This window comes from Chionomys nivalis, chromosome 19 (assembly GCF_950005125.1).
Source record: "Chionomys nivalis chromosome 19, mChiNiv1.1, whole genome shotgun sequence".
In the NCBI taxonomy this organism is placed as follows: Eukaryota; Metazoa; Chordata; class Mammalia; order Rodentia; family Cricetidae; genus Chionomys; species Chionomys nivalis.
The window spans coordinates 47,677,797-47,704,771 of record NC_080104.1 but is presented as its reverse complement, the minus strand read 5'-3'; the positions used below and the strand labels follow the sequence as shown (position 1 = coordinate 47,704,771).

The 26,975-nt window shown below is 43.5% G+C and overlaps 1 protein-coding gene across 3 annotated transcripts in view; it reads left to right on the top strand.

Annotated features, from left to right (window-relative positions):
• Positions 1-26,975, top strand: part of Arid5b (AT-rich interaction domain 5B) — a 175,972-nt gene that overhangs the window by 80,240 nt on the left and 68,757 nt on the right. For all 3 annotated transcript variants that reach the window (XM_057751065.1, XM_057751064.1, XM_057751066.1), the window contains one exon: positions 4,598-4,828. In XM_057751065.1, the coding sequence (XP_057607048.1) occupies positions 4,598-4,828 (231 nt within the window). The remainder of the gene's footprint in view (positions 1-4,597; positions 4,829-26,975) is intronic.

The following is a 26,975-nucleotide window of genomic DNA, read 5'->3' as shown; positions in this document are numbered from 1 at the left end:
TGTTTGTCTTTTGCTAAACAAATGTGCAATTTATCCATTCTTTGTTCATTCTCAGATTTATCTGCTAGACCTCTTGTGAAACAGAGACAGGGAAACTGCAGACCATTTACTGCTGGCCCTTGCTTCATGTATCAGAGTATTTATGAGCAAAAGAAAGGAGAAAGGGGGAATGGGTTAGCTGCAGAATCTCCGTAAGAATTCTTGAAGGGACTGTTTGCTTTTATTTGTTTCTCATTGTACTGTTGCAAAATCAAGCACGCCAGCCCAGCCGCTGAACAGTTTAATGTTCTTATGACTGTGTCAGAAGGAAGCTGATTTAATGTATAGGCTTAGGAAGCCGTTAATGGATCATAGAACTTAAGATCTGCAAGACTCTTTAATACAATCTTCGTGTGTCTTCTTTCCACGCTGCCTCCTCTTTCCTACCTGGCTGCCTTTATTAACTTCTATAAGGGTCTGAGGGTCTCCCGGACTTTCTATGGCTTTATAAATATGAAAAGCAGTTCCTCTGGGAATGTCTACTTCCAAAGTTGGAAATTTGCCCGCATCCAAACAATGCCAAAATTCTGGCCCAAATGGTGGTTCTGTCCATAAGCAATGGAGTTTAGCATAATTTTTGTTTTGGCTTCACCAAAGCTTGCCACATTAGACCAGACCCCAGCTGTGCCTTTGGCCTCCTGGTGTAGAAAGAGTTTAATGAGGAAATAGGGGAGCCAGAGTATTAGGCCGGCAAATGTAAGATTCGGGCTTCTTCCATCTCATGGGTAGGAAGTGGTTACGTGAAAATCACAATAATTTAAACGTTTACAGTGAGCATTGCAGGCCCTCAAGTCATACCCTTGGATAATTAACCCAGTGGAATTATTAACCAGAGTAGAATAATTCTGTCTTATATGTGGGTGGAGTCTCAGGTTTTACCTGGCCAAAGCTTACTGTCTTCATTAACACTATAAATTAGTTACTAATAATAATCCAAAGCATTTTGACATACTGCAGAGTTAGTCAAGCAAGAGTCAAAAGATTAAAAGTCAGCTCAGAGCCTCCTCCTGTCACTTCCTATGTCATGGAGACACATGCCTAGTCACTTTGGTAGCAACTCCAGTTATGTCACTACTATATTGGGGAATGTTCACAAATTGCAACATTGTTTATAGGGTCTTCATGACGAGCAAAAGTTTCATTATTTAAAAATTTTCCTAAATTGTAATATATCGCTCTCGGAACTAGAAATAGCATTAAAGCTCTCTCTGTTCTTGAACACACCAACTGTGTCTGGTCCTTTGTGTTTTTGGTGAAAATCTTGTCTCTGTTAGTTTTTTTAATTTAGTATCTTCTATGATACCTACCAACAATCACAAAAAAGTAGCAGAGGCAGATGAACTTAACCCTGGATTTTATTCTAAGCACTAGATTAGAGAAGAGAAATAAAAATAAACACAATAAACACACATATCTGACTCGTATATATTCATGTGTGTATGTATATATGTATATATATGATGACTTTATGTTAATATATGTGCACTTGTATGTTGGTACCATATAATTTAATATAACAACATGTCATACACAATGTATTATATTATAATGTAGTAAGGTATACATGCATAATATACATTTTAAGTACATGGCATATATCATGTATAAGTCATAAATACATATGTAGCATATAAGTATAAATCATTTAAGTATTATGTATACTACAACTGTGCTTTAACACATGTATTTTTAAACTTTAAATAAGTCACTTAAGTCTATGCAAAAAAAGAAATTCAGAGTCAGAATTACTTCCTTGGAAGTGCAGAGTGCAAGAACTAGGCCGAGTGTTTGTTAAAAATATAAAATAAACTCTTGTCTACCAATCTAGGAGAACCTGAGCCAATCATTTTGGGTGGCATCCTGAGTCCAGCCCTTTTCAGGCACCCCATGAGATCTTGGACAGCATTTCAAGGACAACCCTGATCAATGTTGTTCCCAGATACAGTGGGCATCCTTAGGACACCTTTCCTCGTGAGCGTGCTTGTGCTCTTTCAGTAATTATGAGAAGAAGTCAGAAACTGTGAGGGGCAGAGTAGGTGTAGGTACAGAAAACAAAGGGGAGGCCATGTTTAGACATTGAAGCTTGCCAGAAAGATAACTCTACCCCAAACAGAGAATCATGAAAAATTACTCAAAGAGTTGGGTGGTGGTGATGCATGCCTTTAGCCCTAGCACCTGGGAGGCAGAGGCAGGCAGATCTCTGTGAGATAAAGACCAATCTGGTCTACAGTGTGATTTCCAGGACAGTTGGGGCTACACACACAAAAAAAGAAACCCTTTCTTGAAAAACAAACAAAAGAAAAAGTACTCAAAGAAAACCGGGAGACTGAGGGGTAGAACAGCAGGGAAGTGGATCCTCGACCTAAGAGGCATCTCCCAAGACACCAACTCAGAAGCAACTGTTTCTTCAACTTCCTTCCCCTGGAAAGCACAGTGTCTTCCATATTTCTCAAACTGGTATGAGTTTCCTGTCTTCACGGAAAGCCAAAGGCACTCTCTACCAGACTAGATTGAGGAAATCATGAGGTATTTACGCAGGGTTTTCTGTCCAGAAAAGTGGAAGGGGGGCTGCACATGCCCAGCCGAGTGAGCTCTGGCAGTTTCTGGTTGTCTTCTCTCAAATTCACATCTAACAAATAAGGTGTAGAAATACAAATCAGGTTTGGTGCCAGTAGTACATGGAGGCCACTCCATGGCATAGCACAAAGATATTGTGGGTTCTGGCAGTGTTTGGTGAGTACTTCCGTTATAATTTCCCAGGCTTTAGTTTATCAGTAACAAATAAATCTATAAATGTAGAGTTTGAACTCAGTGTCTTAGTCTACTGTAGGAATCACAGCGTGTTGTCCTGGCCCACCTGTCTGCATCTCGGGGCTAGTTTTCATTGGTAGACGTCTCTTCCCTGTCAGCACACTGCCTTCTAAGTGTCCTAGCTGCTAAAGCAGCTGCCCACAAACCAGGCAGGAGTCGGAGAAGGGAAAGGCCCTTTGAAGACATCATGCTAGAAGCAGCTGAGCACCTCTGCTTGCGGAGGAGCCTCCAGCCTGAAGAGCTAAATGAGTGGAATTAGAGATACAGCTGCTAGCCAGCCTCCTAGCTGCAAAGGTCACGTGCGCACCTTGCCACAGTCCTGGTTACTTTCCATCGTTACATTCTATCCCAATTCATCTCCCACTGGTTACCAGATGGTCTCAATAAAGTCAGTATCCCTAACAACTGTTTCATGCAGTTCTCTGCAGTACAGTAAGGGCTCCAAATAGCGCAGTGTTTTCCCATTGGACGTACAAATGACAAGTCTGGGAATGGCTGAGCAGCACGCTGATGGTGTGGGTCAGGAAACCCAAGTTCAGCTTGGCATGGCTGCAGGTAACAGACTACCAAAGGGGTTGCTTGCCATTTCTCAAGCTGGAAACGAATGAAGGATTTCTCTGTGATGAATCTGGGTTATGCAACTATTCCCAAAACATAGTGGGCTAGCACTAGGCATCATGAGCATTTAAGAGGAAGATTTGCGGTATTTTCTGAAAGGATCTGAGTTAAGATGGTCCTGATGGGACTGTCTCTCGAGGATGTTTGGGGAGCCTGTCAGCATGATTCTCTGGGATGTGCCAGGTTACCAGGTGGCTATGAGAAACATTAAAAGATGGTGGGCACGGATGCGAGGAGAGGTGGAGAAGATAGTGGTATCGATCAAGTTGGGGTAACAAGTTGAGGTAACAATTCCTAACAAGTGATCCCCTGAACTGTGTCCTTAGAAACAACGTGGGCATCGTTTCTGCTGTGTTTGCATCCTTTTCAAATCAGCCAGGGTCTCTGTTCCATGTCCTTTTAACTCCAAGACCCAGACTCGCAGAGGGTCTGTTGTCTGAGCAGTACAGATGGCAAGAACAAAGACGAAGGGACACGGTGGTCCATGGTGCCCTGGCTCTAAAGCAGACACTATTTCTGTCACATTTCATTGGCCAAAAACAAGTCCAGGGCCTCCTGGACTCCCAAGGGTGGGAGGTACAGCCTTTCTCTGGGCCCATAAAGAGAACACAGAATGTTTGTTGAGCCCCAGGACAGGTGGCAATGCTCCTTAGATCTATGGACCCTTCTCTAGGATCCAAACATTTTTGTCAACCCCAAGCGCACATGTGTGCGCATACATACAAAACGTGTAATCAATCTAAACCAAGCAATAATTGTTAAAAACTCATCAAAGTTTCCCTATCATGGTGATACCAATGAGTAAAAAATAAAATACATTGAAATCTCTGGGAGAAGAGTTTTAGTTTGACTGCCCTAAATCACTGAAGCATCGCATAATATGTATGCCCATGGGGCCACAAAATGGTTACACTCAGGGTGGCCTCTGGCTTTGAGGATGGGGAAGCTGGCTGGGGAGGGGGATTCTGGAAGATTCTGGCATTGCCAGACCAGGGTAAAGACGAGGCCTTTGCTGAAGAAGACATCTCTAGTCCCAACGCAAAAGTGACCATTGAAATTAAGTCACGGCTGTGGCAGCTCTCTTTGGTGGCGGGAAGAAGGTAATGGACGTGTTTGCTTTTCTGTCTAGGGGAAGACGAGGAAGAAAGCAATGTGATCGTGCTCAGCTATCCTCAGTACTGCCGGTACCGGTCCATGCTGAAGCGGATTCAGGATAAGCCATCATCCATCCTCACGGACCAGTTTGCATTAGCCCTGGGGGGCATTGCAATGGTCAGCAGAAACCCCCAGATCCTGTACTGCCGGGATACCTTTGATCACCCTACTCTCATAGAGAACGAGAGTATATGCGATGAGTTCGGTGAGTGTTTGTCGTTTACTCTACTTGATACTCGTTTTTCAGTTTACGCCATGAGTGGTGCCGGGAGGCAGGGCTTGCCTTCGCCACCTTACTCCACCCAGACCCCGTGTTATTGCAGCCACAAAGCGTCCTCACGTTCCCAGCAGTGACCGTTCACCACAGGTGAAAGATGATTGTCTTGTGTTCGCTGTTCAATATATAATTGGAAGGGGCTTGGTGGGTCTCGAACGTAGACTTTGAGACTGGACGCTTCCATGTTCTTCCTTAGACGGCTTTGGTTATTTAAATATTGGTGCTTAAATTTTCTAATTTTATAAGGTACTACAAGAAGGCATAAATTATAACTGTTCAATACTATAAGGTAGAGATGAAAGATGGAGGGAATGTTAGATAGGTAGGTAGGTACATACATACATGCATGCTTACATACATACATATATGAAATGTAGATGTGTAGGTACATACGTACATACATACATGCATATATACATACATATATGAAATGTATATGTGCCCTGTCCTTTACATTTTCACACACATGTCCAGTCCTGGGCCTCACTGACTCATCACATGTCTTGTTGGCAAAGGGCCTGTCAGACACCATATCTGATCTTTGGAGACCTTGCATCGTGCACTGCCAGGGAAGGCAAGTTAAGACACTGTCGTCATCTATCTTGCCTTCACCATCCATCTGTTGAAGAAATTGCATCATGCCCATGGCTCTCCATTGATTGGGTGTTCCTATGCATACAGAGACATGGACACCCCGCCCCTGGCTTGTCTTGGAATCACCTTCATAGATGGTATGATGGTACCCTGTTCATCAGGAGAGCCAAGGAGGAAAAGAGATTGAGACATACACGCATACACAGACTTTCTTCAAGCCAGTGCCCTCCCTGATCCTGTTGACTTACATTGTCCCCAAGGATACCTCATTTGCAGAATATTCAAATCCACATTGTCCCAATTAACTCTAAGATACCTCTCCATGGTTTTGTGAGTCTACAGTGGCCTCTTTGACACTGTGGGTGCCTTCGGAAGCTCTTAGGCCGCTACAAAGGATGCGTAAACTGCCGAGGATCAAGGGTGAAGGGATGGGATCTGGTAGCCTGAGGAGGCCAAAAAGAAGTGGGAAAGGGACAACAAGATCTAAGCTCACTGGAGCCCGAAGGTAGTGACTATGTGAGAGGGGCGAGTGCGTGTCATGTGATGTCATGTGTGTGCGTGTGTGCATTAGATTTTCCTTCTACACAGAAGTCTATATTGTCATGTTTTTGTAGTCAAATAGCTTTCTCATTAAAGTAGATCAGTGTATCCAATACAATTATCAAATACCCTTTCCTCTCAGATGAGCATTTACAGATCCTCCCTCTTCATTATTAGAGAGAAAAAGTCACCCACTTCCTTGCTGCCAAGACCCGTGTCCTACCAGCTGATCCAAAAGTCTCTAAAGTCCTAACACTGAATAAAGCCGAGAGAATGTTTTCCCTACTTAAAAGTATTTGAAGTTAGTCTTTAACAATGTCACATAATGAAAAAAATGTTTTAACCTTTTTGGCTAATTTAGGAATTATTAGTCACTGAGTTTCAAAGCCGTTCTGTCTAGAGTTGGAAAATAGAAGTTCCTACCCAACAATGACCAGTGGTTGTTGGCGCATTCCTGAAGGAATTTTAAACGGCCGAGCAAACATGAGCATCTCCGTGAATGGGCTCCTGAGCTTTCTTTTGGCATACCTCACTTTTAATTCTGTCTTTCTTCTCCAGCCTCTGGAAGGAGACAATTTCTCTTGGAATAAAGGCTCTGTAGTGAGCTTCCAGCAGGCGAGTTCAGTCATGAGCTAGCTCATCATCAGTGCTTAGTTTGGCCCTCAGAGGGTTTACTCATCTGCCAGTAGCTCCCACTCACACATAAGCCATGCTGCTCGTCTTGACTCCGTTTGAGCACTTTTCCCCATATGTGGCCCCCACATACGTAGGTGCGCATCTAAGTTTCCAGATGGCGACTCTTTAACCCTCCCAACTGATCGTATGTGAAATTGACATGGGTTAAAGCACTTGTTAAAAACGTAGGATCGGGATTCTCCAACCGACTAACAGTTGATAGAGCATCAATTTAATTAGCAGCTATCACTGAACAAACGTTCCTGAGACTGAAGCGCCCCTGTCAGGTCACCCAGAGTGCCAGGGGGCTCACAGATGCTGTCTATGCAGCCTCTATTCTGTGCCGCTCATTCAGTGACTTCAGGGATTGGTCAAATATAATTCAAGTAACAGTATGCCTCGGCTATAAAAATCAGACTTTATTAGCCATACCACCAGGTGGATGAATTGTGGAGCGGATGGTAAAGAATTTACAGTATTTGACAACTCCATCAATTATTTGAATTATTCCAAAATCGCCATAAAATCCCTCCTTGTTTCTTCTCCAAAGTGCAGCAACTCATTTTCTATGAGCGATGATATTTGGTTTATTAACGAACTGATACGTTGCTTTTCTTCTATGGCATGAGTGACAGATGGGGTACAGAAAAAAAGAAATAAAATATGGTCCTTGTTTGTTTTGAAGATTAAGAATCTAAATAGGGAAGACAGGATTAACACACCTGGAAGTCAAATTGTGTTACAAAGAAAATCAATGATGGTTCTCATGGGAAACAACTGGGATAGGGATTCAGCAGTGGTTTGGGGTAGGACTGGATGCCAGAGACAGCAGTTGGGGTGAAATGTCAAGGAAAGTCTTGCAATAGCATCAGAACTCGGTCTTTGGGTTTTTTCTTCTGTGTGTGGCTGCATGCTTGTATGTGGGGGTACACACGCATGTGTGCACACATAGAAGCAAGCGCACAAACTTGGGAGTCATTTCTGAAACTCCCACCACCTTTTTGTTTGAGACAGGGTCTCTCATTGGTATGGAATGTTCCCTAGTAGGTTAGGTTAGCTAGGAGGTAAACTCCAGAGATTGTCCTGTCTCTACCTACCCAGGACCGGGCTTACAAGCATAGGCCCTATCTGGGTACTGCATTGCAGTGTGCGTTTACCAACTGAGCCATCTCCCTAGCCTTTTCTCGGCTTGGTTTTAAAAGATGGAGATCCATACTTTAGAAACCTGTTAGAAAAAAAAATGTAGATTGTTGACAATTCGATCGTCAAGTCTCTATTGGCTGGGGTCTACCATCACTTTCTTATGTTGTGCTCCTAAGAAGATATGACTATGGGAGCTGGTAGCCAGGCTGGGAAGAAGCCAGCCAGTGACTTTGAAGTAGGAATGAACTCTTTTGGACCAAGATGAGCCCACCTTTTCTCTGGCTCACCAACATGGCTTACGTGTGCGTAACCGAAACACGTCTCTGAAGTGAACCTTCGCTTTGGGGCACAGCCTTCTCCACTGCCAGGCAGCTTTGCCCCCTCCACGCTAGTCTAATGCTGTCCACCGAATAACGGCTTTAATTGAACAATAAAAGTAAACCTTTTAAATCTACAACCGGTCCCTATAAATAAATTCTCTGTGGAATTTTTATGAAGCCGCTTAATGAAAAGTTTGATTAGAAACTATTAAAGAAAAATAAAATAGATGAAATTTCATCATTTAATCCAACATTACAGTAGTGTCATTTTGATTTTTATTTACATTGAGATATTCGGAATCGAGTAAATATATCCTGGTTTTAATTAACTATCCTCCTTACTTGGGAAGGTTATTTTAGGCTTGAAGGGTTTTGATAACATGCCATCTGCTTTCCTCGCTGTGTTATGCAAGCCCCTTCCTTGCGTACAGTGCTGTGTAATGTCTAAACCCATGACTTGAGCAGAAATTGAATCATATTAATGGTAACTGATTGAAGAGCTGCGGCCCCCACATCCTGCCCATATTCTTCTCTCTTTTCAGTCACACGGCTCTGCTGGCAATGTGCTTTCTTAGCACGAGATAATTGACGATTTTTTTTTTTTAACTAACGCATCGGACTCCCCATTGAAGCATTATGAAAATTCATTGTATGACACATGCAATTAGGAAATGAAATTTTAATAACAATGAAGGGAGCGTGACGTGAATGACATGTTGTTTTTCTTCATAAAATCCTCGGCCACAAAAGTGGTTTCTGCCCCCACTGTCCCGTAGCAATCCTCCCAACACAGACGTTTTCCCAACAGCTCCACTTCCTTCTTTTACCTGGTTATGTAAGGATTTCTGTTTTATAAAATGCACTCTGGCATTTATATTATGTGCGCTAGAGAAGAAAACCACACCAGTAAACAGTTTGTCTGTTCTTTGCAGCTAGAACAATAAAAGGTCCACCGCTTAATGCATGGTGTTTACAGTAATATCATGCCAATTGATTTCACTTGTGTGGAGTGTTGACAAACTAAATTCAAAGAGAGGCACACGGGATGCTACAGAGAAATGGCTAACTCCAAGGTACTGGCTCCCATCAGAGAAGTGCAAAGGTAGCCTCATTTACATAAACAGTAAGTCTTTAAAAGTAGGTAGGATTGCATGTCTTTAGATGTGGTTCAGTGTGTGTGTGTGTGTGTGTGTGTGTGTGTGTGTGTGTGTGTGTGTGTTGAATTGCAGAGACATAGGAAACAGAAGTCACACTTTTAAGAGTTTTTTTGGCAGTTGGGGTGTTCATGTGTTTGTTGATGAGAGAATGGGGCAGAGTGGAGCCTGACTTTGGTCAACCACATGCAAAGCAACGAGATGAGATGGGCTGTCGTCAGGCCTTTGACTCTTAGTAGACACCATGAGCTCTGATGTACAGGAAGCCTGGCTGTTTATATACTAAGACACACATTCCACTAGGGATAGGGTGTGGAAAAGGAGTGTAAGATGCAGTCAAGTAGAGTGCTAAAGTCACGTGCAAAGGGGTCAGGTGCAAACCCAGGCTCAATCATCTGATTCTCTAAGGCAGATGCCATGAGGCCCCTTACTGGACTGGTTCTGTCTGTAAAATCAGCCAAACACAGTCATCTTCTCAGGTTCAGAGTAAGTCAATCCTGTCACTTACACACACACACACACACACACACACACACACCAGGAAAGAATTGATTGTTGAGAAATAATAGATAAATACCTTGATAAGAGATAAGAGTGTTGGAACGAGGACCAGTATAAGACTGTATTCTCCTGCTCCGCTGTGTGTGCCTCTGTTGAATTTGCTTTATTGACACTTCATACATGTAAAATCAACGTGTATTTTGACTTGGGTCTTAGTGTGTATTCATAGGAAATCATGGTGTTTGTTGAATCCTAAGGGAACCCCATCCCTAGGCAAACTGGGGTTTTAACCAGAGCCTGAAGGGATGTGTAAAGTTGTCCACACATCACAGTGTGTTTGAAAGCCGCTCCTCTGAGTCTGCATTGAACTTTGCCCTTCCCCATTTCCTGTTAGTTGAAATGATGACATTACAGACAAAAGAAGCAAAAGCAAAGGGAAAAGCCAGAAAAGAGAAGGGACGAGACCTTGAGTTTTTAACGAAAGGAAATTCAAAACATGCAAAATCATTAATAAAGCATCAAGGAGAGCTGGACGCTGCCTCCTCCCCTCTGAAGATCACGTGCTTGGCTGGAAATGAAGGAAAGGCGGTAGTTGTGTCAAGGATCATGGAAACTTGAGAGTAAATTGTTTTTGTTGTTGTTGCTTTCCTTACCAAAGTGGCTTTCATGGTCGCAGCGGATTCTGATGATCAAATGTCTCTCTCTGCTCCTGGCCCCTGTCCACATTTGGGATTTCACTGTCTTTGGTTGTCACCAGTCTCCCGAAGGAAAATGAAGCAGTTCTTTGTCTTTAATTGAAAGTGGGTAGGAAAAGAGCCACGGGCTGCAGACGTGTTACTGTTTGTGCGGAAGATCTCGGCCATCAGAAATCTCATGGTGCCCCTGGACGTTTCCTAGAGTCTGTTTGTCCTACAAGGAGAGTCTAAGCAAGTCACTCTTGCTTAGCGTGTTTAAATTCTGATATAACACAGCGAGCCAAACCTATGGAAGTCTGTGGGTGGAGGTGCCTCAGATGTGTGTTGTGTTCCACGTAACGAGTAGCACATGGGCTCTACCTCTGCAGATGGGCTTGAGAGCAAACCACCTTGGTCAGGGGCACTGGGATTCTGGATCCCAGCTCACTTAGGGATTTAGGGAAAGAAATTGTATGTTGCTGCTATGAATTAATTTAGAGTCACAGTCTAAGGAACTTTGAGGATTAGTGCTTTTTTTTTTTTTTTTGCTTTTGGGAGAACTTGAAAGGATATTTTAAAATAGCTTAGATGCCTTTTTGTAGCTGAGGGGATTCTGGGAGTTAGTAGCCACTGCTGTTGGACTCTCGGGTGTGATGTGTTCACCTCTACCCCAGAAGGAAGACACCATGTCTGTGTTGACTAACCCTTGGCCTGACATTCCATCCAGAAAATGGCTCATTCTCCATTAAAAAACCAAGAGCCATATATTCCCCGCTATAACCATATTTTTTAATTAAAAAAAAAAAACATTTGGGATGCAGCTTGGTTGGTAGCATACTTGACTAGCATTTTGTTGAACTCTGGGTTCAGTCTCCAGCGGCCCATAGTCGGGGAGTGGTGATGCAATCCCTCTCATTCTAGCACTTGGAAGGTAGAGGCTTGCGGAGTAGGAGTCCAAGATCATCTTTGGCTGTGTAGCATTTTTCAAGCCAGCTTAGGAAACACGATACCTTGTTAATTTTACACACACACACACACTATGAAAGAACCAGCTATTGAAAAATAATGAGCAAATATCTTAGTAAAAAGTAAGGCTGTTAGAATGAGATTCAGTATCTTTGCTCTGTTTAAAATTCTTCTTGAGGGACTAGAGAGATGGCTCAGTGGTTAAGAGTACTGCTGCTTTTACAGAGGATCCAGGTTCAGTTCCCGGCACCCATATGGCAGCTCATCTGTTCCAGGGGGACCCAATGCTCTTTTCGGACTCATATGTAGTACAACTAAATACATACAAGCAAAACATACATACATATAACATTTAAAAAAGTAAATATTTTTTAAAAATTGATCTTCCTTTTAATCATGCATATAGTTTGGGTCTGTGTGTGGCTACATGCGCCTGTGCACTGGGTGTTTTCAGGGGCCAACTTTGATCTCTCCCTGACATGCAAACTGAAGTCAGGTCCTCTGAAATGTACTTTTAACCACTTCCCCAGTGCACCCCAATAAATAAATCTTAAAGCAAGCAAGCGACAGCAACAAAAACCTTCCTGTTACATGGAAGGTTACATGTTACAAAAACCTTCCTGTTACATGGAAGGTTACATGTTACATGTTACAAAAACCTTCCTGTTACATGGAAGGTTACATGTTACATGTTACAAAAACCTTCCTGTTACATGGAAGGTTACATGTTACATGTTACAAAAACCTTCCTGTTACATGTTAGGGGAAAGAGATTGACTTAAGTCCCTCTCTTATATCTGAGACACTTAGGTTATAGCTTCCATGAGTGACGGACAGTAGGAGCCCATCTGCTCAGTCAGTGTCTACGCCGCACCTCTCGTGATTGCCACCATTATTGTGGGGCCAAGCACAGTTCTGATCCTGGTGAACAACTGAGACAAAATTCCCTGGGTCTCAAATTGCTCCCACTGAAGGGCATGCGGACGAGAATGACAAGATGTAAGAGAGTTAGGGATCACACCTCCCAAGAGCAGGCCTCCCCAGATGGCTCTGACGATGAGCAAACACTACCAAACTCTATTGTTACTAGAACATTTTGCCTCTTGTATCACCCAACACGACTACGGCCGCACACCAGAGTCACGGGGAAAACACCCACAGGGTTGCTTTAGAGCCGTGGCAACTGCTTGGGAAAATGAGGTATGGGTTGGTTCTAAAAGCCATTCAACATCTGTTCTGGCCAGAAAGACTTGTTTTGCTGTCCCTTTGGAATGTATTCCCCCAGGCGTCAGAGATCTCATCATTTAGGCCCCAGTCCTGCTGTCTCCTCCCCAGAGAGACAGTATCTAGCCATCCCTCTTCCAGAAGTCCAGCTCAACCTCATCACCCAACATGTTATTACCGTCCCACAACTCATCATCATCTGACATTAACTCCTGTAATTGTTTATTCACGGGTCTACCGGCTCTCTTCCCACTCCCCCCACGCACCACTGTCAGCCCTTGGTCACGGAAACAGCACGCTTTCTGTCCTGTTCACAGCTGTGTGCCCAGGGGCTGGGAGAGTAGTTGCATGTGCTAGGCACGTGATGGACCCTGATGGAATGGGGGAATGGTTCACAAGCTGCTGCTCTTCCGTGTGCGATGAGTAAAGACATCAGTGTATAGCAATGCTACCGAGCCAGAGACTGGGTGGGCTGGGATTTGAACCTAGACCGCTTGACTCCAAGCCTGTAGCGTTCCCCTTCACATGACTGCTTAGAAAGAATATGTTGACTCCTTGACCTTGGTCCAACTAGATGCACATAGCTGGCCATCATCTTTCTAGACAAAGGATTTCCAGTCGTGCCCAAGGGCTTTGATTGAAGAGATGGATATATCTGGGAATAGTTAGAAAGGAATGCTCTGGAAGGTTCAAAATCCAAAAAGCACTGGCTTGAAATCACAAAACTCTGATGCCAGCTGCCACCCTCTCCTCTCTGTGACCCCTTGGTCGCTGCTTAGCCCTTTGCTCTCTGTAACAAATCATCTTGTGTTTTTCCTTCCCCTGCTGAGGCCCTCGCATCCCTTCTCACCTGAGAAGCAGCTAGGGGGAAGGCCCTTTAAGAGGTGCAGCAGGTTGCAGTGCAGAGACTGAAGGGGATGGAGAATAAGAGCCCTGCCTTCTTCTGGACTGTAGATGCAGGCAGCCAGGCTCTCGGGACTTGTCCCATCCACCTCTCTGTAATTTTCTGCTTAGCGAGCTTTGGCTTTCCCAACTTGGCACCCTCCTTTAATGAAAAAATTATAGGCCTAATTTCAAAAAATGAAATGTGTGTAAGCTTTCTGCCTCTATCACTTCTTTTTTCCTGTAGCACATAAATCATTTCCCTTTTTAAAATTAAATTTAGCCTGCCATGATTTGGTAATGGGTCTTTCGAAGGAGGCCGAGTCGCCAGGCTATTGGCACAGGGGCCAGTTGGGCTTGCCTATTCGGGGAATCTTCTCAGCGGTGACTGGCATGTGCCTCGGCTCCTTTATGTAGGCTTTGTACCCCCCTTTCAAAGCTGCACAGAAACACTCTCTCTGACAGCTTCTTCTCTGAGGGCCTTGTTGCTGCCCAGTGGTCAACTTGGAGGACTGCAGAACAGGTGAGATGAGCAGAAAAAGTCCAGGGCATTCCCATGGTCCTGGGCGCTCACCCATTGGCTCACTGACCACCAACTCTGTTGTTCCAAGCAGAATTCAGGGCGCTGTTGGGGTACCAGTCTGTATTCTCAAAGCACTTAAAAATTAGACAGAGCGATGGCCCACTGCAAATGTCGCTTAGTGATCCTCTTAGCAGGCTCACATTCTGCCTCTGAGTGGCCTCCGAGAGGCTCACAGTCCCAGTACCTACTGAAGAAGTTGTGTTGACTGTTCCCACCCAGCACACAGACTCAGGCCTGTGCACCCTTAAAGTGCACATGCGTGCACAGGCCTTCCAACCCTCAACACACACACATACAAACACAAGTGCATGCGTACACAGAGGCCTGTGGACACTTTGGCCGTAGAACAAGAGGAGCTGAGAGTCTCTTTCTTTGAGGAAAATGGCATGAGAAAGTCTTGGTAAGTGGGAACTTTGGACCAGGTAGCAGCCCCTGCAGGATATTCTGCTGGGGAAACAGAAGAGGCTATGTCGGCGTTCACAGATGCCCAAAAGAGGAACCTGGTGCTGGGGAAGCCTCCCAGGGAGGTGGCTCTCTAGCAGGATTTTGAGGGATTCATGGAGGAAGCCACTGCAGGGGAAGAACTGGAAAAGGCCCTAGACTTGTAGTGCAACTTGTTTCCTCTGCTGCCTTTAGCTTTTAGTTGTCAATCAAAGCAGCTCCCAGAAGCAAGCTTGTCCCCTTAGCTGATGTCATCTTCCCCTGAGGAAGCATGTCCTTCTCTCAGAGACCCCACTGCGGTTAAGACCTCAGAAAGGCCTCTTACAACAAAACCCAACTTCCTTCTTATTAAATTGGGTCGTTCTTCCCATCTCTAAGAAAGGGGAGAAGGGAGGCTGCTGGGTTAACTGAAGGCTCTCTTGGTGAACTGGCTCTTCAAAGGCAGAGTCCAGGCTGGAAGAATGAGTTCAGAGTAGGCATTTTTAACATTGTACTTGATGTCCCTCCTGTGATGCTCAATATGTGCCCAACCTTTTTGTTTGTTTGCTTTAATTTTGGTGCACACCTTGTGTGTGCGTGTGCACAGATGCACCTCCGTGTCTGCACCTGTGTGAGTGTGAGTGTGAATATGGATGTACATCACATGTGTGTGTGCGTATGTGCACAGGTCAGAGGTGAACCTAAATTACTGTTCCTCGGGAGCCACAAATATTATTTCTAAAGACCGGGTCTCTTGCTGGCTCATAAGTCTCTCAGATTAGGCTAAACTGAATGGCTAGTGAACCCCACAGGTCTGCCTGCCTTTACCTCCCCATCTCTTGAATTATAAATGCATGCCATTATTCCTGGATTCTTACTTGAGTATTGAAGATCAAACAAAGAATGTTCGAGCACCCTCTCCTTGTTGTTAAAAATAAAACACTAAGTACTTATTTGTGGGAAGGCACATGCATGCCCCTGCCTGTGAAATCAGGGTCAAAGTGTGAAGGTCAAAGGACGGCTTGAAGAATCCTTCCTCTCCTTGTACCATGCAGGTTTCAGAATCAAACTGAGGTTGTAGCAAACGTCTTTACCAGCTCCCAGAACCATCTCCTTAGACACCTACCTGTAAACACTTGGCCTGTTATTAAAATTATTAGTCTTATATATACTTTTCATTGGATCATAAGGTCCTTCTTGGGGTAAAAATCAAGCCTATTGGTGTTTGTAACAATGTGTTTGTTAAAATAATACAGAAACCACTCCTGGAGTCCAGAAGATTTCAGGCCCCCATTGTCCTTATCTCCTTTCTTAGATAAGTCAAGTATTTGTTGAACCCAGCCCTCCCAACTTTTGCTTTGGGTACGGAATTCTCAAGAGAAAGGGTTAGTTCAAAGAGAACAGGCTTTTCCCCCCTCAACATTGATTTATCTTTTCAAAGCCAGCAGTGTTCTTCAGAAGTTAAGCAGTGTCTTTCACTGAGGATTGTTCGCTTGCAAGGATGTTTAGAGACCCTGTAACTTGCCAACCCTAGGAGTGTACTCTTGTCTGCTTTGGCAGGGTGTTGCTGTAGAATCCAGACTAGCCTTGAACTCTTAATTTTCTGGTCTCAGCGGCAGAGCTGGGATTATAGGTGTGAGCCACCATATCTGACTTTAGCCAAACCCCACATGCTGCTCAGGGTTTGAGGGCATGCCATGGTCAACAATATGACCAACCAGAACTTTCCACTCACCAGATAGACCCTTTCTCTCATCACCATGGGATAATAATTTAATGAGGAAAAGAAAAGAGAAGAAAACAGCTCATTTACTTTTCAAAAATATTTTTCTCATTATGGAAAATTATTTCTATTATGAAAAGCACTAGCATAATAATAATAATTGCCAGTCCTCTGTGGGCATACACCATATGCCGGGCCCTATGCTAAGCCCTATCCACACATCTGATGACCTAATCCTTACAGCTTCACTCAATAGAAACTCCCATTAAATACTTCAAAGGGAAAAACACCAGCTAAGAATAGGTATGTGGTGGTCAGACTGGAGTCTAGGTTGTTTATGAGGCCTCATAGCACCTACATTCTTGTCTTTATGAATATTGTCAATCATCTCACCAATATCTCAGTTCCATTCCCCAAAAGTCATCAATGGTCTTACATAAGCCATCATTTCTAAGTAGTCTTTTTTTTCTTCTTTTTTGGAAGCATTTTCGGTAACTTGAGAACATCCTGAATGCAATTTTGTCATCTTTAAATTTTCCTTATTAGAAAATAGACATTCCCCATGTTAAACATTTTGTGAATACCATTTTAATGGCTGTTCAGTATTGCATAAAATGAGTTTATCCACGTTCACACAATCTTTCTACTTGAAGGTTAGATCCCTTCCTCTGTGACTTTGGTAGTATTATGACATGTTATATGCTTTTAATCCTGTTGTGAGCATCTTTAAGCACAAAAAAAATGTCAACATTGAGATGGTTTCCCTGGGAGAAATCATAAGAGTTTCTATTATCAGGACTTTTTTTTTCTTTTTGGTAAGTAAAGGCATAGATAGCGGCTACCCAGCTATGGATTAGGGTTCTATAGGGCTATAGCCTCAGAGAAGAAAGTGAGTGCAGGTGAAGGAATCCTATCTCCTATAGCAGTGGCTCTCAACCTTCCTAATGCTGTGACCCTTTAATACAGTTCCTCATGTTGTGATGGTCCCCAGCCACAAAATTATTTCCATTGCTACGTCATAACTCGAATTTTGCTACTGTTATGAATCGCAATGTAAATACCTGTGTGTTCTGAAGGCCTTGGGTGACCCCTGCGAAAGGGTCGTCTAACATCCCCCAAAGGGTCACGACCCACAAGTTGAGAACTGTTGTGCTAGAGAACTCACTGGAGCTATGATGCCCGAGAATCTGCCTTTGATCTCTCAGGTTTGAATGGGTAATGTCTTGGTACCGAAATGTTTTATATGTCAAACGGGATATATTTACAATGTATTTGTTGTGAGCTAAGTGTTGTTTTGAAAATATGCATTGTGGAATTAACACATGCGTTTCCTTGCCCACTTAATTTTTTCATGATGAGAACAAAAAAATATTTACTCTCATCAAGTTTCAAAAATACAATGCAGTCTTCATAGTCAGCAAATCTACAGTAGATCTTTCGGACTTCTTCCTCCTGTCTGATCGAAATTCTGTGTGCGTTAAGCCACATTTCCCAGTCCGTAGTAACCACCACTCTATCCTGCAGGTCTTCTTGTGATCTTGCTAGATCTTTCCAATAAGTGATAATGCTCCATGTCTATTCCTCTGCACCTGGCTTAGTTCATTTAGCATAGTATCTTCCAAGCTCATCCACGTTGCTGCAAATGAGATTTTCTCCATTTTTAAGGCCAGGTAGTGTGTGTGTGTGTGTGTGTGTGTGTGTATGTGTTTGTGTTTGTGTGTGTGTGTGTGTGTTCCACACTGCTCATTACCGGTCATTGACATCAACAGGTGTTCCTTCTGTATTGTATATAATACAACAGTGGAACTGGGAATATGGGTTTCTTTTCAACATAGTGATTGCATTTTCTTTGGATAAACCCAGTCATGGGCTTGATGGACCACATGACCATTCTATTTTTAACCTTTTGAGGAACCCCCCCACACACACGTTTCCCATAACAACTGTACAAACTTAGATCCCCTCTGTGACCAATATTTTAGTCACATTCTCTGCCCACTTAAGATTCAGACAGTGCTGTAGCAATGTCCAGAACTGAAGTCCTTCACAGAAGGGACAGAGCCAGCCGGGCGGTGGTGGCGCACGCCTTTAATCCCAGCACTTGGGAGGCAGAGGCAGGCGGATCTCTGTGAGTTCGAGACCAGCCTGGTCTACAAGAGCTAGTGCCAGGCACAGGCTCCAAAACCACAGAGAAACCCTGTCTCGAAAAACCAAAAAAAAGAAAAAAAAAAAAAAAAAAAGAAGGGACAGAGCCATTACCTCCTTCCTAATTGGCCTATAGTCAAGTGCATGGAGGGAGTTCAGTTTTGGCGAGAGCAAACATTGGGTAGAATGTGGCTGAAGAAGCTGTTAGGATGTGTTCGTTCAGCGACTACAAGTTCCATTCAAGGGTCTTCCCTTTGCCGAGCCATGACCACAGAGAACTATAAACAATATTTGTAATTATGAAGAAATTAAGGCTAAAAAACACAATAGACCGGAAATGACACTTCTCTGGGTTCTTAGTGTGAACATAGCCAGCAGAGAGGCTGATCCACTCCATTCGCTGTTCTGGGTCTCCATATGTTTTTAGTGGTTTTGGGGAACCTCGGGTCTCTTTGAGGATCCGGTAGAAGCTTTGGGTCATCTCATAAAAATGTATGTGCAAATGTAATTATTACAATAATGGCTCTGAACAATGTTATTAGAAAAAATTCATCCAGTGAGCAAACGTAGACCATCCTGCCTGTGCCGAAGGAATGTGTGATACTCCCAGGGTGAGAGGCCTTCCAGGTGATTCTCTATCTTCACACACTTGTAGGCTATTGGTAAAACAGCAGGCATTTCTAGTAATTCTCCATCAAATTTCAACATCTTTAGGTATGGTGGTCCGTTTCCTGAGCATTCTGATTAATTAAAATAGAATGATAATGACATTAGCTCCTACCTTTTATTGAGAGTTTTAACACATGTCAGGCACTGAGTTATATGCTTAATACGGTTTGTGTGGTGTCTGCCTGAGGAATGGTGTATATTAAATTAACTCGAAGCTTAGTGGAGCCAACCTCATGTGACCTCTATTGAGCGCCTACTGTGGTCATTACCTCCAGTGATTCTCCCAGCAACCTTAGAGAGAACCAAAGAGACAGCACTGTTGAAGGAAGTCATCCGGCCTGTCAATTAACTGGGTGCTGGATTCTCGCTATGCTATTCTTTCTTGCATTCCGCTAACCATTCTAATTCATTAAATAGCTGCTCCAAGAATCTGACTCGTGCCCAGCTTATCTGGGAGTTCCGTGCAATAGTAGAAAGCAGTGCTCTCTTATAGGGAAGCCAGGGGTGTTCCTCAAATGCACCTGCATCCCTTTGCTTGTGACTTCAAACATGATCTTTCACCTGCCCTGGTCCAACATCAGCTGAGCGCCCGCTGGAGGTGAGATGTAAGATTTGGGAAGCTGGCGGGATGACAGGGCATCTTCTTGTCACTGAGATTCCCCACCCTGTGTGCCGTGGGTCGGTATAGGGAAACTCTCACTGACGGTCTGGTCCAGCCTGCTACAGCTTCGTGTGGGGACCTGACTACACTTGAGCGCGTGTCACTCCGGCGATGATGGCAGATTTAGTGTGGCCCATACCACTGAAAATATTTACTCCCAGTTCCATTCCGGGGGAAAAATTAATAAGCACCAACGAGGCGCTATGGTTCATCCATGCTAACACCTCTTCCTGTAGAGGCATCATTGTTGCAGGCACCATCTGGCTGATACAATGCAAAGTCCTGCCAAATGGAAGGAGGAAACTCATTGGTTGCTGCGCCACTGACTCTAGAGACAATGAAAAAAAAATGTGCATCTTGTCATTGAAATTCAGTATCTTGTGGAGTGATGTGTTAGAGGCGTTTAAAGAAAGACGCTGTAAATATAGATTATCTCAAAGACAATTTTCCCTAGTCCATAAGTCTATTGGCATTTCACGAAGCCTAGTTCAGGCCATGTGACAGGGCCCGCTGAATTAGAACCGCGCTGGAATTTGGCATCTGTCTTCCCAGCGACTGTTACTAATAACATGTAGAAGAAATATTTTGGCATTTTCCCTGATACTATTTTCAACTCCTGTTAGTATAAATATTTAGGGTGTTTTAGTGCGGTGAATTGTATGGCAGTAATATTGTTAGTCCTTTTATCTCAGGGCTGGACTATTTGAACAGTACGCCTGTTCTTTCAATGTGTTAAGAGGCTGCATACAAAAGGCTTTGTGGGAGTTTGAAATGGGAACGCTTCTCAGATGTTGTTTATGGTCAGATTCTCACCAATCCACGAAGTACGCTAATTATATACAAGGCTTTGAGGGGAAAGAGTGAACTCAATATTACAGCAGAAACTTCCTCAAAACAAAGGCAGGACTCCATGTCAAGGGTAGTGGCGATTAACACATTAAACAACTGTGCCTTGTGGGTGTACACACACTGTTTCGTATGTGTGCACGCGTTTCTAGAAATTCAGAAACTGCCCAGGGCGTGTGCATTTGCAAAAACAAGGCATGCTATTAAGTTCTTCACCGCCTCCACCACCACCTCCTTTCAAAAATAGAAACTAAGGGGCTCTGAGTCAGGCTACAGATTATTTGGCTAGTTCAGTTGTAGAATAAGCTATTAATGACACCCAGATGTTGTTTTTAGTGATTGGATGCTTTGGGTTGTGAAATAATATTTTCTTTTGTGTGTGCTCAAAGTGATGTTTCTTGCTGTGCTCCACAACATCTGAATACCAAGTCCAATGGCAGAGGCGTTTGCCTGTCCAATGGCATTGCCGATAAGTGCTTGCTTCATTCTTTATTTTTAGCTCGAACTGCTTTTCCCATATGTCTAAAAATAAGTCTTTGCAAGCTTTGCATTCTGCCGCTCATTGTAATACACAAAATATTTGTACACGGAGCAAAATACACTGATAATGTTCAAGATGAGCTATTTAAAGAAACGAAGGTTTGTGTGGTAACAGAAGATAAAATACATTTTTTTTTATTAGTGTAAATGTCAGGGGGAACCATTCGTCTTATTTTGTAATCGTTTTAAAGGAGTGGCCGGGTAGTTTGACCTCTGGGATGATTTAAATAGATTCAATCGGGAGGAAAAGATTCCGTGTCAAAAATAGTGTGTTCTGCTATCTATCGGATATTGTAAGAGATCTTCAGAAGATGGATTCAGTGGGTGGTTATTGGGGACAGAGGCCCCTCTGCGTGCATCACTGAAGCCCCCCAACTTCTCAAAGACCTCTTCTGCCTTTGAGTTTATTCCAGCTCATTAACACCTCCACCCTAAGGCTGGCAGAGAAAAGTAGAGGATGAAAAAAAAATGAAATCACTTCTGTTGCTCTTAATAGCCCTTGGAAAGGCCAGCTCATGAGTGAGACAGAAGCCAGTGGAGGGAAGAAGCCATAAGATTTTCTGCTTTCTCTCTTAGCCTCCCCTTCCTTCCTCAGCACAGGTAATCAATATTTGACTGAAAAAACATTTCGATGAACTTGATGCCGGAAGGCCTTGTTGACATAATTGTGTATCATGTCTTCCCCTTACACTCCCAGAGACGGGGTGAGTGCCCGAGAGTTGAATTGTGTCCCGCCTCCATATCTGAGTGACTCCCTCCTGGGCTATTTTCTCCCTGAGACCTGCTCCTAACCAGGGGCTCCACCCAGCAGGTGACAGCTTTGAATCCACCTTCAGACTTAACAAAGTCTGTGACAGCTCCTTGGTGTGACCACACCTCTCGGCCTTGAACCTGGTCATATTGAGCCTTAACGAACTTGGCAGGCTGGCCTGCCCCCGTGCGAACGTGTGAACGTCTTCAAGTGCTACTGTACTTACAGTGCACCCGGAACAATCTGGGCCCAAGGTTGGCTCTTATCAGGACAGGTGCTGGGATGATAGCACATCTTGGGTCCTATTAGAAGGGACAATGTGATCATTCTTCAGTGCTGGCTGTCTCCAGCCACCCTTGCCGATACAAATTCCTTACAGCGCCCTGGCTATGCTATACCAACCTCCAGTTTCAGCTCCACTTTTGGGCCAACCATGCAGCTCAGAGATTTGGGACTTTGTCTTGGAAGCTCCTCCATCCATCAGAATTCCAAATTGACATTGTTAAGGTCCCCAGAGGTGTTGAGGCTCTGGATTCAGCAATTATTGTGAATAAAAGTCATGCAGCTAGCGAGGGTGAATGCCAGAATTCCAGCTACTAACACAATGGAAAGGGGAAGTGGTTTATGTTAGATTATGGTCATACTCTTCTGATTAAACCCACTCAAAAAAAAAAAAATAAAGACAGCACTGTAATATTTTCCATTGACTGTTTATCATGAATTACGTCAGCCTTCATTTAAGTTGCTGTTATTTCTTCCTAATGCTTCTCTGGTGCCCTGGCAGCCTCAGGACTATGAAATAAGCTTTCACAATCTCTGTACAATAGTAAAGAACATGGCATGGGTTTTTTTTTTTTTTTTTGGTTGTTGTTGTTGTTAATGATTATCAACCTCCTTTAACTTTTTACAAAGTGATATAAAATATTGTTGAGGTATTTTTGGCCCCAACTACTTTTACACGGATCTCTTTTGCTTCTGGCTAGTTCTTAACTAAAGCGATCATTTGTGGTTATCAGGCTGCCGGCGATATTATGTCAGAACTAGTTTAAGACTATTATTATGTATCACATGTCAGTACTTGAGGCTGCCTTTCCGAAAAAAAAAAAAAAGCTTAATTTTCATTTATGCTCTTTTAGAGATTGGCGATTTATAAGCTAACTGGAGTTCTATCCAAGGTGTACCCATCATTTGGGAGCTGGTCTCAAACCTCCCGCCATCCACATTTAGTCTCTTTCCTGTGGATTTAAGACCCCTCCAAATCAAATGTTGGCAAAGGTTGAATTTGTTTCTGAGGAGCCACAGAATTAGCTGGGACTGGTTAATGGCCCATAGCTGGGCTAGTTCTGAGTCCCCCTGTTTGTGTTTTTTCTGGGTAGATTTCCTAAGCATTGGGACCAATGGTTATGAATCCCTCCATGAGGGGACAGTGCCAACTCATAGATGACCCCAACTCATGTACTCAAAAAGGTTACCCCAGCTTTCTGAAAACAATCTTTGGGTGAAGGATAATACGTGGAGAAAGGCTGAGAGCCACATTAGAGTTTCCACAAAGCTGCCCTTCCAAGCAAACTTTCAATTAGTGTGCTGCTCTGCTGGGCTCCAAATACTCGTATTTCCCCCTCTTTGCGTATTTAAAGCAAGAAAGGAAGGGCGTGCCAGAATATTTTACAAAGAATGAAAACACATTAATGACTCATGTGGACAATTACTGATTTTCTTAACATATAATTTCTTAATTACTGTCAACCAAAATAATTTGCATGATAATATCCTCGAGCCCCTTCTCCCCCCATGGTATTTCAGAGCCCTAGCTTTGGGTCTGTTAAATCAATAATGGGGGAAATTTAACTCTTTCCTCTGAGTGGATTGACAGGATGCTGACGGGCTGGTCCTCACCATAATCACCTCCGACACAATGGGCAGAAAAATCTAACTCTCCAGAAAAACAAACAGTTCTGGAAAGAGCTTGGGGCATTTTCTTTAGCTTGAATTCAAGGAGGAAATTGTGACTTTTGTGAAACTTGCATAAATTTACATGTATCCTGTCAGGGTTTTAAAATTAGACAACATGCCTGAATGCCCTGGAAATGAGTCTGCCATCCAGATTTAGAGAGCTTTTAGCTTTTTTAATTAAAGACATTTCACAAGCCAACACCAGAGGAGAGGAGAATTAAGCATTACATAAGAACACAGCAAAGTTGGGAGATTTAATGAGGGAATATTATGGATTTATGAAGGAGATAAAAGGTGTGAAAGGAACAGTTATGGGGAATTTTCTGAATTTTTTTTTAAGTGTTAGGGAAAAAAAAATAAAATCAGAGATGCAAAAAGGCCAAGCTGCCATTTGCTGAAGCCCTCATTCTGGAACGGGTTCAAAGCTCACAGAACTGAATGCGGGGTTGTGATGTTCGCTAATGAGTACGCGTGGTAGCAAGCTGGGATCATGGGTTTCTCTCAGATATATATATATTCACACATATATTTGTATATGTATATGAAACTCATATATATACGTATATAACTATGTAACTATATATATATAAATATATATATATACATATATATATAATTCAGAAGATAGAAGACAAGACTCATTACCACAGAACATTATGAGAAAGCCCCAAACAATCATCGTAATAACGACACCATATCCCACAAACCTCCTCTCTGGGTGCCCTAATAGCTGCTGATAATGAAATACTGTTATTGAACATGCTAAACCATTGAAAGGAACTTAGACTAAATACTGTCAGTTCATGTTTGCTTTCCTAGCGTGTTCCTCATTTATTGAGAAATTTGGAATGTTAAGCATCTGGGGATAGCTTGGTGCACACAGACCCATCTTTAAAATGTGTATATCTCAGAATCTCTTTAGTGCTCGTATTTAGGAATCTGGGAAAAACGGTAAACACGTTGGAGGATCTATGTAACATTTGAATATGAAAGAGAAAGTCGAGCGTAATTGAAAACGCAAATTTCATTTTCTATAAATATTACTCTGTCAGAAGGGAAGGCTTCTGGAGTTAGAGAAATCCAGGTTATGATCAGGGCTGTTAACTGAGAAGTAGCCCCCCTTGTCTTGCACCAAATGTATGAACCAGAAAAGCCCCATTCTGGCCCCTTCTGGGTATGGGATAGAATGTTTATGTCTTTAAAAATAGAGAGAGGGCTGGTTTATTTCAGCACTTTACGATATGGTTGGAGTTGCACATGCGAGCTGCATAGATAAATGGGAGCATAGCCTGTGGCCCACACACTGCGGCGTTATTGGCCTCTGGTTCGAGCCAACAACTCGTCTATATCTTTTAAAGATTTATCATTATTCTTACTATTTGTGTGTGGATGTGCATGTCTGTGTATTTGCCATGTGGAAATGGATGTCTGTGGAGGCCAGAAGAGGGCATCAGATCTCCAGGAGCTAGAATCCCCGATGGCTGGCAGCTGCCCAGTGTGGGTGCTAGAAACTAGACTAGGGTCCTCTGCAAGTGTCCTTAGCTGCTGAGCACCTCTCCGTGCCCTAGCCTGTAAACTTTCTAGCATTCAGCCTCCAAGACACCAATCCCATCAACACAATTCTTGCTATTTGGGAGGGGGTGCAATGTAGGAATCAGAAGGGCAAAGTCATGCATGGGTCACTATCACCCTGCCCTGGGAAAGAACAAGAAAGGAAGACTGGCATGCCCCAGCCCTTTCCAGTTCTAATTTTACCTTGCTTGGCCATTTTGGCAGCACTCAGACCCCAGGCTACCTATAGCCTCACAATCCACTTTGATTTGTTCTCTGTGATGCAGCAGAGCTTTGCAGCATAGACCAGGCTAGACCACAGAAGTGGTTAGATCCTGCAGACCAGGCGTGCTCAAGATCTGAAGACCCCGACTGGAGGAGCAGCCCTCTCCTGGATGGCGGTTCTGGTCCATGTTGGTGGTCTGAAGTCGTGGCATTTTTTTTCCTTCTTTCTAAAGTTACAATACAATGATATCATTTTCCTCTTTCTGTTTCCTCCCTCCAATTCCTCACATGTACCCCCCACCTCTATGACTCTTTCTCAAATTCATGGCCTCTTGTCTCTTTTTCTGTAATTGTTATGGCATGTTAACATGGAAGGTGAGGCATGTTGGACCCAATCCCTAATGAAGAACTCCAAGTGCCTAAGGGATGCTGAGCATGGAAGAATTCGGTCTTCCCCTGCATAAGAGCACCCCAGTTGGCCATCTGATATCAAGTGGTCAGGCCTGAAATTGTACACATATTTCATTTCTTAATTTATTATTGTTGGAAGGGGCGTGTGAGTGCCGTGCGTGGCACATAGGTGGAGGCCAGAGCCCAGCTTTGTGGGGTTGGCTCCCTCCTTCCAATGGGTTCTGGGGATCCGAGTCAGGTCAAACTCAGATCATCAGGCTTGAATGGCAGGCACCATCACTCCCTGCTGGCTCACAGCACCATCTTGAGCCCCAGGCCTCTTTGCTTATGGCTGCCTCAATCCTTCACTTGCCACTAGATGAACAGAAGGCCTTCACGGATGAAGAAGAAAATTGATATGCTTTTCTGGATAGATCTCTCCTGGGCTTTGTAAAGAACTGGGGGGATAGTTCAGTGGGTAAATGTCTGTGGCCCAAGCTATGGAGACCTCATTTTGGATCCCCAGCACCCATGCGAATGCTTCCCTGCCTCAGAAAGTGAGGTGGAGAGTCTGGTAGATAAGCCAGCAGGTGATGGGACTTCCTTCCCTCCACACCTGGCAGCCGGAGTGGGCTCCCCACAACCCACATGTTGAAAGGTGAGAACTGACTCCTGAAGGGTGTGTGTAAGTTGTCTTCTGATGTCCACACTATGTGGTGGCCTATGTACATGTATGCACACATGCATATACGTGCATGAACACACACATGGGTGCATGCGTGCACACACACATGCACATACAATGTGCATACACACAATAAATAAGTGAATGAATGAGTAAATATATTTAGATAGATAGATAGATAGATAGATAGATAGATAGATAGATAGATAGATTTAAAATCTTTAAAGAACAAGGAAGGTGGTGGTCACAAAGGAAGACTG